Here is a 13,659-nt window from a genome sequence, read left to right on the forward strand (position 1 = left end):
CGTAAAACTGAATCATGTTTCTATTTCTAGAACCGAATATTGTTGCAGTATGCAATGTTTAGTAAATGATGGAATGTGTCAGATAAGAAGTAAATCCTCTGTCACCATTTGTTGTGTACACTCATCTATTGTCTAGCATTGGTTAATTTTCTAAGGACAATACTCATATTTTTGTAAAGAGGAGAATCCATAGATTATCTTTTTCTTACTAGTACTGAGGTGGATGTTAATGAATATTGTTTGTATCTTTGCAGTTCTAGTAGGTGTTTGTTGTCATCTTAATATATCTTTTCCTATATTGATGGCTGAGACCTATCTTGATTTGTTTATTGTCATGTTGAGTAATGCAGACTATGTAATACTTTAATTTCAGGTATCACACTTGAGCATCTCTGATGGTCAGGTCTTAAAATAAGATCATGCTTCATTCAACTCTGACACAAATTTGTTTTCAATATTTTGCAAATAAAGTTAGCATGCCCATTAGAGCATCTAAGCCTTTGATCCATCTTCTCTTTTTCTCCTATTATGTGCTAAGATATCGAAGAGCCTGCAATCTTTAATATCATACTGCTGTCATGGGGTAGGGAAACACTATCATGTAAAGACTTTTTCATGTGAGAAACAGATTATACAATTATTTCTGTGAGAAATAGGTGTCATGTCTGTGGCTAAATCTGGCCAATACATCTATTGCTAGACACAAAACTCCTGGATAATCAAGACTGTGAATCAAGCTTATGAACACCCTGACTTAGTTTGATTTGCTTTTCCTTTTTTTTTTCACTTTCTCTCTCTGTATAATTATAGCCTATCTCAAGCTTCTGACAACTTTTATTTACTATATGAACTTTTATATTATACATACACTGAGGAGATACAAAAAAACCTGCTCTCAAAACATTGACTGATGGCATCTGTGCAGCAAGGTGTGCTGTCCTAAAAATGATCATGACAAAATGAGGTAGCGAGAAGATAATTTTTTTAAGTCCTATTTTAAAAGGATTCAATTTTCAATATAATTGGATTCATACAAGAGTCACCTACTCGTTGTTTAATATTTGTGAATGAGGGTTTTTTTTCCTTATACTATTAATTTACATTAGATAGATATATTCCTAATATTTTGTTTGGGAAAATCAACAAGTCATTTTTTTTGTTCAATTTATGCTCAACGCATACATATTTTCATTTTGCATGTGGTTTTTCATTGTGGTAAATCCAAATGCTAAGTGTCCTTTTTTCCCTGCAAACCCTGTTCATTTCATGAAGGCCCTCTGGCCAAGTAAGAATAACAGCTACTATAATTTAACACTGTAATCCATCAAAAATCTCTGAAATTACTTTCTGATATGCCCAAGGATAATTCTAAAGAACAGTTGCTTAAGCTTACTATACTCAAATGCTGCACTGACAAGCCACTAAATCTAGTCTCAATTTAGCAAAGAATTTCAGGAAGCCTATATCTAAGTGTGTGCCTAAATCCAGGCAATCTCTAGGCTAGGGTACTTACTTAAAAGTAAATATGTTTAAAAACTGTCCTCTACCTTTCTACCTATGGAACTAAGTAAAAATTAAATGTCTGTTAGTTTTGTAGAGAAAAACTACTGTTTCTTTTCTTCAACTCCTTTAATGAATGAAACTAGTAAACAACTAGTTTTCTACCTTCACACAAATCATGTGGTAGATCTATATCAATTCAGCATTTGTCCATTTGATCAGTATCAAACAAACATAGCATTACGTGGGTTCAGCTTACTCTCTCAGAGTTTTTCCTATTTCTTTTTAAATATTTTGTTAGAGTAAGCTGGAGATTTTTTGGAGTTAGAAAACCATGATCAATTATTTTTCTGTATTTTTCTGTCTTCGTAGGCTCTTCTTTCTCTAGATAGTCTTGTCCCTAAAAAAACTACCCTGGAATTGTCTGAAATAAAATTATTTTCTTCAATCATCTTCTACTTAGAACATAATTAATTCATATAAGATTTTTTTTTTCAACTCAGTTAGTCAGATTTACAAGTTGTAAAATGAAGTGATACAAATTCTGCAATCATTTGCAGTGAGTACTGGTTCCACTCCTTGAATTTAAAACTTTAAATGTAAAATAAATTCCAAGTAATTTTTACCACACTCCCACTACAGTTTCTGTTTGTGCATCCATTGTCAAAGGGTCTTTTTTAAAATAAAAATAGAGCAGTATTTATTATTATTTTTGAAGGATAAAATTATATTATTATTACATAATAATAATAATATTATTTTCTCTGAAAAACCTTCTTGATTATTTCAAATGCACATTGCTTACATGATCACAGCATAATCTGCAATTCACTAGGGAGATTAATGCCTGACATTGCAGTTTCCTCAAATAGGCTTGTAGAGGAGGTTTTAACTTCAATGAGAAAAAAAAATGTTTTGGAATACACATTGTAAAATGCACTTCCAAACAATTTTTTTTTTTAATATTTAGAGTGATGAGATGTATTAAACAGCTGAGAATGCCAGTGAAAGAGATAAATTCATTGTAAAACTGTGAAAATAAGTAAGCAAATACTTTTGTTCAACACTTCAAAAATATTGCTCCAAAGGTTATTACAAATTAGGGATGCTAAAAGTTTATTTGAAAATTTGGATGTGAAAAGTCTATGTAATATCCAGCAATTTCTGTTAAGAAAGTTTGCTTGGGTCACAAATAAGATGATCAAAAGAGAATTGAGAAATATTTTTTGAGAATTCAAAATTAAATAAACTGGTTTTTGTGACACATCCATTGTTAAAATTTTGTACTAGCATGACAGAAGCAGGCAGTGTGAAATGCGTTATTCTAGTCACACACCAGTCCCCTAGATGACACTGAGAAGCCAGAAGATGTTGTGTAACAGGACTTACATACATCATTTGCCAGATGTTATCTGATAGTTGAAGCTCAAGAGACAATGTGATCAAATCTGCTGGTTGCAGTATGTGGGTTACAAAAGAATGTATTGTACTCCTCTTGTTTTCTTTCGGGTGTTTTTTTCCCTTTATTTTTTTTCTTTTCCTGTAGCTAATTTCTCAAGTCTATGTGAAAATTAATATTAAAAGAGAATGCAGAAGATACTTCTTAAAAATATTTCATTCCTAAATATTGATTTCATTATGTGGTTTAGACAGTTGGTTATTAACTTCCATTAAGTATGAATTCCATTCTGAAGTTCTACAAAACAATTTTGTAATTTTTTTAAAAAAAATTATATACTGGCCTAGGACTTTAAAAATCAGATTTGGTAGTTTGAATCTCTGTAATTTTATGTACATCCTCCACACAATTCATTTTAGCAATAATACAGTTATTTGTATTCTAGAATATTGCATATCAGTGATATTTTAATATAAATATAGATCAATTATTTACCAAGTACTTTTAAATGAAAGGTTTAATTCATATTTGACTGACTTTTTTTTTTCTTTTTATCTCTAGAACTTTAAATGACTTTTTTAAATCAAGCTAGGAAAAATCCTGCTGTTTGGCAGTCAAAAACTTGATCTGGTCAAATGAAATTTAATTATTGTCTACTTGTTGGGTAAGCAGCTGACCCCTGCTTAACAATCCTGAGAGCTGTGACTGACCATCATGTTTTGACCTGCTTTTGCGGCAAGTCAAAACTCTCCTGAGACCTCATTCTTTCTAAATATTACCACATCAATGGCAGAACTAGACAATCTCTAATCAGTACCCACTTTGCTGTTCCTTTCCCTGTCTTTCAGGCAGTTACATAGCAATATCAGGTATTGTATAAAGGGGACATAAGGACTTATGAACACTGCCTTTCTAAATAGTGATTCAATGAATCGCAGTGTCTTTTTCATTAATGTGATGCAGAAGATCAGTATTTTTTTCTCTGTATTAGGCTGAGCCAGTCAGTTAGTGTAGGACTCAATCAATTGCTAAATTCAGCTCAGAATGTGGGCCTAAACCTGCTTCTTTTAGAGTCAATATTAAAATGATGAGTAAATCCAGTGAAAAGAAAATTACTGCTTCAGACCAGTAGATATTGAACAGAGGAGGAAAAAATGTGAATCAGTTATATTCCAAGTAAACTATAATTTTTAAACTTGAAATCTAAATTTATGATAATAGAATAAAAAAATCTAGCAATCTATGCTTAATATAATCACTGTTTAGGGATAGAAGAATCTGGAGTTTCTGGGATGAGGAAAAGTCAGAGGCAGAAGAGTTTTAGAGACATGAATGTAACTCTACTCAAATTCTAGCTTCCAGATCTCTATTTACCCACAGACTCACTTCGTAATGCTCATGACAAACCAGTCTGAGGTCATTTTGTAAACATAGAGCATGTGGCATGAATGTTAGTTAGAGAGGATTGAGGATCCATCAGAAAAATATTGTTAAAAGAAAAAGTAAAAATATTGAATACAATATCCCCTGGTTTAGAATTTATTTTCAAGTTTTTTCATACAGGCATGCAATAAAGCATATGTTGGGGTTGTTTATGAGAAGCAATCTTTATTCATTAATTTCAGTGGAAATATTTGGGGCTAGAGTTAATATGAATTATGCTTGGTTTACATAATAAAAGTAAGACTTTTCTCATCAAAACAATAGAAGTCCAAGATTTGTTTCTGAGAGTTTCTACTCCAGACCAGTATAAGAAATTAAGTCTGGTTTGAACTTTCTCTGGGACTTTTAATTTCATGAAATTAGAGAAAAATTATCAATTTGAACAGAAGTGAATATCACTCTCATGAAGTATAACCAACAGGAAGCTAATTAACTGTAAGGCAAAAAACCTGGCCATAACGCCTAGATTGACCAAAAATTGTCTAAAAGTTTTCCTCCCATAATCTCTAGGAAAGCTCTATTTCATAATATTGGAAAAGGTGGGGATGATTATTGCTTACTTCCAATGTATTATTTAAAACCTGAATGTTATCTTGTATAATAAAATGTAAAATGTAAAATTAATGTTTGTGGGTAATTTAAGTGTGCACTTTCTGTAGGGAATTCACTGTTTAACAGAGTTATGTTCTTTCTGAAACACTTCCTCAGAGAGAGCTGCTGCCCTATACAGTTTAAAAGATGAAGAAGCAAAAGTGTTAGAATGTCTCCAAAAACATTCCCCAATACACTCTACAGCTGAAGTTCTTAAAAACACATCTCATTCTGTACATTTGGGGAAACTGCTAAGGTCAACAATTCAGTGTACCCTGAAAGGACAGTTTCTTGCCAGAAAACCTCCTAAGAGTAGCAGAAGAAGAAGGAATGATATGGTGTCACTGAAATTTATATTGCTATGAATTCTAAAATTACAGGACAGAAGACTTACTTTTCCCACAGTGGTTTTTGGGACTTGGTGTTAATATGCCTTCCTCAGCAACTCACTGAGCTGTGTGGTTTTTATAATTCCCCTTCTCGTTCACTGAAAGTGTCTGTGGTGGGCATATATAATTACAATTGGAGGTGACAATTGGTTTAAAAAAATGAATTTCCCTTTTCCTTTGATATATGTCATGGGTTTTTTCTAAATTTTCCTTTAGAAAGAGAACATTCAGGTTCCAGTGGGGATGAAAACCTAGATTTTTCCCCTTTGATCCTAAAGATTTCTATCCTGGATATAGAATACATTTTAAAAACATCCTGTGACATCAATTTTTTGATTCATACAATGACTTTTTTACAGGAGAGTACTAGAATGTAATTTATCCAACAGCTTTGGAAAAATCTAGCAGTTGCACAGTGAACAAATGAATGGGGTTTTTTCAGTCTGTGGCTATTTCACTTGTTTCTACTCTAAGAATCTTATTTTCTGCTGTATTTTGTCTATTTCATCTCCTGGTATATGACCAAACGATTAAGTGAGTAGTTGTTTTTACAAACACAATTGAGTTCACTCTGGTGCTCTCTGACATAATTCTTTGCTTTAGCAAAAGACCACCTGGTGCTTTGCTAGTCTGTAAGAGAAGAAATATTTGGAGACAGTGGAAGAATTTGCTTGTTATTCACAAGCCATTCACAAGTGGAAACTAGAGGAGATATTTGAGTTTCTCATGTGAAATGAAGTTACCTTCAAAAAGATGCCATCACTAGCATGGTCAACTATAGCAGGAGAATATTAGTAGATGTAAACACTGTGTTGTATTTCTTTTTTAATTGGAAATGTACCACAATGTGCAGTGAACTACAGGTTTACAGTGTTACTTGGAGCAGTACAAGTTATATATTCTGTTGACTATAATAGCTCTAAAAGATGTAGCTATTGAAAAGAACACTACAGTGAATGCATTATTCTGTTGAATGTTCTAAAATGAGGTAAAACTAGGAGAAAACATTTCTCCTATGAAAAACAACAAAGGCTATTTTAAATCACAAAGTTATTTTCATAAAATCCTTCTGTCCTGAGAAATCCACCCAGTGAACTGGTGCAGCATAAATATCCTGAAAAGGATGTGCAGATTCTGCACTCAGTGGTAGCAAGAAATAACCATGTGTAAATAGATTCAATCTGCAGAGGTAATGCCTGGTATTCAGTTGTGGCTAAACCTTTAGGATCATTTCCCACCCCCCACCCACCAGTCTTCTGATATGAACTTAAAGTGTTATTTCCTTGGACTGGGCTAGGAGTCATCTATAAAAAAATGGTGAGACAAATCCTGAGTCTTTAGTAGTGTTCTGCTGAAATTGCAAGACTAGGAATACTTAGAATTCAACATTACTCAGGTAAAGCACCATAGCGTTGCACATCTCTCTTCCTAGTCCAGTTCAGAGACCATTAGTCAATTCTAGGAAGCCTCCAGGATATTATCTTGGGGAGACGCAGACAAGGTGCTGCCCTTGACTGATAGTCAGTCCTGGCGGTCAAGTCAGCTGCACTGTCACAGCAAGGCTGCATTACTCAGATGAAGTGGACTCCTGAGCTCATTCAGTCTTGTTTCAATATTTTCAGGCAACTGGCAGATAAAGGTATATGCAGCCCTTGAAATATTCATCATAAGATCATTTTTTCCCTGCATTTCCACACACAGCGTGGTGCATAAAGGGAATATAATGCCTAATTGGAGCACTCTGCTGCTGGTGTAAATATTTAACATAATAAAAATGATCTGTCATATAATCCTACACATAACAAGGCTCCAGGACTCCCTCTTCCCATTCATCAGCCTGAGTATGACATTGTTGCCCATTCTTGCTCTCCTTTGTCACTAGGTCAGTTCCAAAGCACTTCTCACTTCTGGGACTTAGGAGCACATATCAAAGAGTTGAAACACCTTTGAAGATGAGACCCAGAATCTCATGCAACCTTTTGATTTCTGATACGGTTCCCAACCATGAAAAAATTTATGTGAGAGAAAGACCCTGTTTTAAAGGGTTTGTAGAATAGACAACAGAAGCAAACAGGCTGAAATCTCAAAGCTTGCTGTCATGTGCACGAAAACACAAATTTAACTGCAACTTCTGTTATCATGTGCTCTGTTCCAGTGGAATTCATTCAGGTGGTTCTTTTCTATTCAGTTCTCAGTTAGACCAGTCTTAGCAAGAAGTTATGCAAAGACGTGGATTTTTTTTTACTTTTTTCCTTATTTTTTTTCCTATCATTGTCTTTTTGTTTCCAAATAGATGTTAACGAAACAAAGAAGCATATAATTTTGGCATGCAAATGTCCAACTATTGCTAACACTTGTAATGTATCTCATTTTACTGAAGTCACCACAGCAGGAGCAGTAAAGTGATAAAAGAAAAAAAAAACTAAAAAAGAAAGACGATATGTAGAAATCAAAATTTGGGGTATTAGTTTGTGTTATTTCAACAATATTTGTCATCATATGACTTTTTACTGATATTATTGCAGGTAGATCTTCAAGGTGAAATAGCAGGAGTCATGTTCACTGCTACATTTGGACTTATCAGCTTTGAGTTTTTCATGACTGTGTTAAGAGTGAAAAATTTGAGAAACTGCTCACAGTATTGTCCTTAAAAGACAAGAGAGAAAATAAAGAGTAAATACAGTACATAATATTGCCAACTATAATTATTACAGACCTTTCCACACTGTCTAGCAAATTATAGGATTTCTTTGAACACTTTTAAACAACATTAGTAGAAATATGGACATATACAGAAGTTTCAAGAAGACCACTAATATGAAAAGAGCCATCAGAACAAACTTCATTTTAGGTTAATAAGAAATAATTTGTGGGGTTTTGAATAGCTATTTAATTTCATTTTTCTTTTCTTCTAACTACTTTTTCTTTACTCTCCCCAGCGGAGTAGTTAAGTTCCCTTTGAACACCACACAAAAAATATTTATGCACAGAAATATTTTTCAATTTTAGAATTATTTTAGTGATTCTTTGAGAAGATTTTTATGCTTTTAAAATCTTTAGCCATCTTCTTCCAATACTTCTACTCTCTCATCAAATACTATGATATAAAATACCTTGGAATAATCATGCTTTTCTGTACTGAGTTGCACAAGCTCTGCTTTTATAGAGACCTATACCTCACCCCTCAAGAGGACAAGGCTGGTTTAGGCTCCCAGAAATCATTGTAAAAGAACCCAACTTAGTAACCTTGCAGATAAATAACTGGTGGTTTGATGTATAGTGCAATTATTTTTACTTTTTTTACTCTGAGTATTTACATGTAAATTCAGGTCCCTAATAAGTTCTCCGACAGGGAAGCATGTGCCTGTGTTAAAATTTCTTAAATATGGATGGATAGCATTGAATACCTATTTCTAGTCAAACACAGAGGAGTGAAAAGATTTATCTACAGCTGTCTGATCAGTGAATAAATAAAAGTGGACAGTTTCCCTGCTTCTGATTAGGACAGAGGCCTTCAACCTACTGTGGCTACTTTCTCTAAGTATCCATTACAAGGAGGTCTTTGTATTCACAAACAACAAAAAACCACTTAGATTTTAAACATCAACCCTTTGTAGTGTATGATTTATTCAAATAGTTCAAATAATTCCTCCTCACCTAATTTATAGAAGAAAGGAGAGAAAAAATACTTCAAAAGTTATTCAGCACCAGAATTTTGTATTACACATTTCCTTCCTCCTGACTTTTAACTGTACAACAATTGTTCGTGTTTTTTTACTATATGTATTCCGCTTCAGATATTTTTTTTAAAAGTGTAATTAAATATACTGTAGTCCAGACATGATCAGGAACACATGAACTCAATCTTCTATTATTTAAAAGAGATATTAAAATTTTGAGACTTATATCTTTTGACTTCCAGAGTGATTTATTTATTTTTTTATCAGTGAAAGCAGCAGTTTTGAAGTTCACCAGTTAAGAAAGTGCCCAGATGAATTATATGAAAATCTAAGGAAAGAAGAATAAAATGTGAGAGGTGTACTTACAAATTTTGCCTTTGTAAAAGTGAAAATATCTAATTTTTCTGTATTACAACATTAAAAGCCCCGTGCCATCTCTCTTTGAAGACAAATTGAGCGGTCTTTTTAAGTGTGGATTTTTTAATTCAAAATATGATCTTTTAAAATTGATTTGCAATAATACTTGCCAGCAGAACATCATGTTGCTAGTAATTAGTTTGAACTTTATGCATTTTACCTGTGTTATACAGAAATTATCCAAGCGATATAATTTTAAACAATTTCACCTTCTGCGTAAGTGACATGGATTGAGGCATTACATGCACAAGTGCATGCATGGATGGGTAAATGTGTTTCTGTGTGGGTATACCTCAGCTGGGCAATCCCATAACATGCTGCAGTGTACTTGAAAACAAGGTCATTTACATACTTTTTGAAGACTTAATCATTAATTGGCCTCCTGTTTTTCTATTTAAATTCCATGTTTACCAGTTGCTTGGAAGAGCCAGACTTCTCACATAGGAACAGTGAAATAAAAAATAAAGAGATGCATGGTTTTCATGGAAAATATAGATTCCAAAGCTAGCACCCAAAATCTTTAGAGTGTCCCATGAAGACCTAGTGGAGCTTTTTGAAATCAGGCCTAAGTATTTCATATTTCCCCAGGTTGAATGTATATGTTCCTGCAACTCAGAACAAATTTCATAAACCAAGTCTGCATCGTGCGAGAGATTTGTCTGACTTCTGCTGCTACCGCACATAATAGGTCTAGACTTTTGATTGGTTATTTCAGTATTATCCTATTCTATTGTTTATTTGTTACAAAATCAGAGAATCAGAAAATGGCTAGTCTCAGAAGGTACCTGTGGAAGTCATCTTGTCCGACCCCCTTTGAAAACAGGGTCACCTAAAGCTTGCCTAGGATCATGTCTAGACAGCTACTGAATATCTCCAAGGAGAGGGACTCCACAACCTCTTGGCTACCTTGCTAGTCCTGAGTCACCTCGTACTGGAGAAGTGTTTCCTGATACTCAGATGGAACCTCCTGGGATTCATTGTGTGCTATTGCCTCTTGTTCTGTCACTGGATATCACTGGAAAGAGCCTGGTTCCATTCTTTTTGCATAACTCCATTAGGTTTTTGTACACATTGGTGGGGTCAGCTCTGACCCTTCCCTTCTCCAGACTGACCAGTCCCAACTCTATCAGCCTTTCCTCATCAAAAATTTCCTAAAAAAAATTCATGACCCTTTGTTGGATTGTCTCTAGCAGCTTCATATTGCTTCCTATTTTGCCTCTGACTTTTCTGTCTCCTTACGGGTGATCCATCTTATTTTTCACAGAAAAGTTTTCCAGTCTTGGGTGTTTTCTTCATGGGAACATGATTTTCATCTGTCTGTTGGAAGATCTAGTCAGTCAGTGTTTATATAACATTAATGTTCTGACCCATCCAAACTGAGAATAACAATTTGATTGAATTACATACAGAAGAGATGCTAAAATCTAATCTATTTAATGGAAGACTTTATAAAAAGAAAATATTTGCTAGTTAAATATGCTCAAACATGGGTGAATTTTAAGCATCTGTGATGATATCTTATTTACAGATTTTGTTTTTATCATAGTAGTATCGGTATAATAGCAATATTTAATGAAGGATTGTCACCTCAGGTGTGGTAGTATTTATTTCTCTTTCACTCTTGAAATGTTGAGAGCTTGCAAAAATTAATTTTTTTAAAACTGATCAGATCTGCCATATTTCAATGAATTGTGCATTCCTTTATGTGTTGGTACCACCGTTACTGTATTGTTGAATGACAATATGCTTTCAGAGATGTTTTGTGGGTCACATTGTATGGTTTAGATTGTACTTCAGCCTGGATTCTTGCTATTAACGCTGCTTTTAAGAAAACGCTCATATGGGGAAAATTCTGGCAGGACAGTTTTTGCTTTCTTTCCTTCTATGTACTTTACTAATGCAGTGGAGCATTTTCAGCAAATCAGAGTAATCCTTGCAACTCAGTAAAAGGAAGAAATGCAATGGTTACATGAGATATGGTTGGGATGGTAATTTGAACCATAAGTAAAAGCAGGTTTCCTTTAAGTATCTCACTTTCAAAGATAGATATCACCATCCCATAGCTGAAACATTTGATTACATTTAATGTTTTGGTAATCATATCTATCTACTGATCTATTAATTGCTTACTCAGCTATATTACAGGCCTGTAAATTCATGAGTATTTACTCATGGTTTATGTTATGCAACTGTATAAGAAATTTGGGAAGAGCAACAGCAGCCTGGTTATAGAGGGGCAGTATAAAATGGGATATTGCAATTCCAGTTTATGTAGTCAACACATTTCGACTGTTCAGATTAAAATGGCTGATCTCGCGTATACAGCACTAGACTATTTAATTATATTATCTGGTTATGATTCTTACTGTTCTTATTTGACTAAGGCTAGAGGGAAACAGTAGGTTTTGTGGCTTGGTTGTGAGTTTAATTTTTTTCATTTGATACATCTTCCAAAGTTTCTCTTTTTTACTGACCCAGATCTGAAACAAGATCAGTTTCATATGTAAATGAGAAAAACAGTGTGCAACATTCATTTTAGGTAGAAAGGCAGTGCAACTGATAAAAATTTCCCAGACAAGACCAGTCTAGTCTAAGAAATCTTTTCTTGAAATGGTTTATCCTCCCATAATTCTGGTTTTGGGCAGTATCTTCAACCTGAGCCAAATTTGGTGAAATGATGATTTGTATATTGATTTGTATATGGATAGTTGTCTGTTGAAGAACAGGTTTAAGACCAAACTCATGTCATCTCTGTATTACACTTGACTATTAAAGCATGATACAAGCCTTCTCAGATAGTAAATACAATCATGTTTATCAGGTGGAAAATAGCACACGTCAGACTTACTACCTTGTCAGCACAATGGCTAGTAATGGTAATTATTATGGTATTTTCTTCCAGTAAGGCCAAATGGGTGCTTCTGACAAAGAAAGTGTTTCCTCTTGGTCAGTAGGGATTGCAGAGTATTCATAAACACAGAATTGAGTTCAGATTTCTCTAGTTGAGTTGAGTGTTATTCTTCAAAATGCAAAATAGGCAAAAAGATTCTGAATGGATCTGTAAATATATCCTCTTTCACTACACTGATGTATTAAAATGCCATGTGGTTAACTATGTGATGCTCTCACTTGCTAATGTATGCAAAAATATTTTTGTACCCTTCTGAAAGAGAGAGACAGAGAAAAACAGGATTTCATAACAGAAAAAAATAACTTGGTATGATGGTATCAATAATTTCTGCATTAATAATTATTGTGTTGCCATAGTTTTGAAACTCTTCCCATTTCCCAGAAGTATATGTATAATTATATACCTAAAGCACATTATAAAATTAGAGTATATTGACATAACATCTAATGACAAACTAATTTTGTCTTTCTCTATTTTTAAGATCCAGATTTTAAGGACCTTGGTGTTTTGAAGCCATTGCCAGGTTGGTATGTTGCTTTTGGGTTTCTTTCTAACTTGGAGGCCTTTATACTCTGCTGTAGAAAACATTTTTGTTTGCTGTTCAGGTTTCATTTTTTCTGGTGTTTTGTTATTCAGTTTGTGAGTTTGAGATGGGAGGACCTGAAGGAATTGTGGAATCTGTACAAATTGTTAAAGAAGGAAAAGCTTCTGAAACTGAAGCAGTAGACTGTAAATGGTACATCCGAGCACCACCCCGATCCAAGGTCAGTCCTTTATCCACTTGCTGATTTGCCATTTAATTTAAGAAATTGACTTTTCTAATATACTGTGCATTTCTTAGTACAGTCAGATCTCGTTTAATAACTTTACAGCTTGAACTGTAAACTATTTTTTCCTTCTGCTGTGGAAGGGTAATTTGTCATCTCAGCCAAAATAACCACCTTTCTCCATAAATGATGATTTGGGCAGTACTAATGTGCTTTTTGTGCCATAAGTAATTTTCTTAAATTCATCTTTAATTTTGCTCATATTTGTTAAAGAATCAATGTGTGTTTTAAAGTGGGAAGTAATCTTATAATTCTAATTTTCAATATATTTAAAATATCTAACATAGAGACTACTAAGGGACCACTACTGGCTCCCTGAGGTCATCATTATTTCTCATCTGGGAGCTGTGAAAATGAACCTAAAGAATGAAACCTTTAATTCCTTTGGTTTAGAGACAGACAAAAAAAGTATTCTCATTTCTTTTCCTCCACAGTCAGCAAGCCAGAGCTTTGTAAGTAACATAAGAGGGCTGCAATGAATTGAAAAATACTTTACTTGGAT

General features: G+C 33.9%; 1 protein-coding gene across 4 annotated transcripts in view; it reads left to right on the forward strand.

The window, feature by feature from the left end:
- The window catches only part of NETO1 (neuropilin and tolloid like 1), a 63,057-nt gene that overhangs the window by 21,850 nt on the left and 27,548 nt on the right, over window positions 1–13,659 (forward strand). For 3 of the 4 annotated variants that reach the window (XR_004419326.2, XM_033071982.2, XM_033071969.2), the window contains exons 5-6: window positions 12,812–12,853; window positions 12,967–13,094. Coding sequence is in view for 3 of the 4 variants with exons in the window: in XM_033071982.2 (XP_032927873.1) it covers window positions 12,812–12,853; window positions 12,967–13,094 (170 nt within the window). In the remaining variant the exon portion in view is untranslated. Of the gene's footprint in view, window positions 1–12,811; window positions 12,854–12,935; window positions 13,095–13,659 lie in introns of those variants that run through there. The other variant, XM_033071990.2, reaches the window with a different exon arrangement.

This window comes from Catharus ustulatus, chromosome 1 (assembly GCF_009819885.2).
Source record: "Catharus ustulatus isolate bCatUst1 chromosome 1, bCatUst1.pri.v2, whole genome shotgun sequence".
Taxonomy (NCBI): domain Eukaryota; kingdom Metazoa; phylum Chordata; class Aves; order Passeriformes; family Turdidae; genus Catharus; species Catharus ustulatus.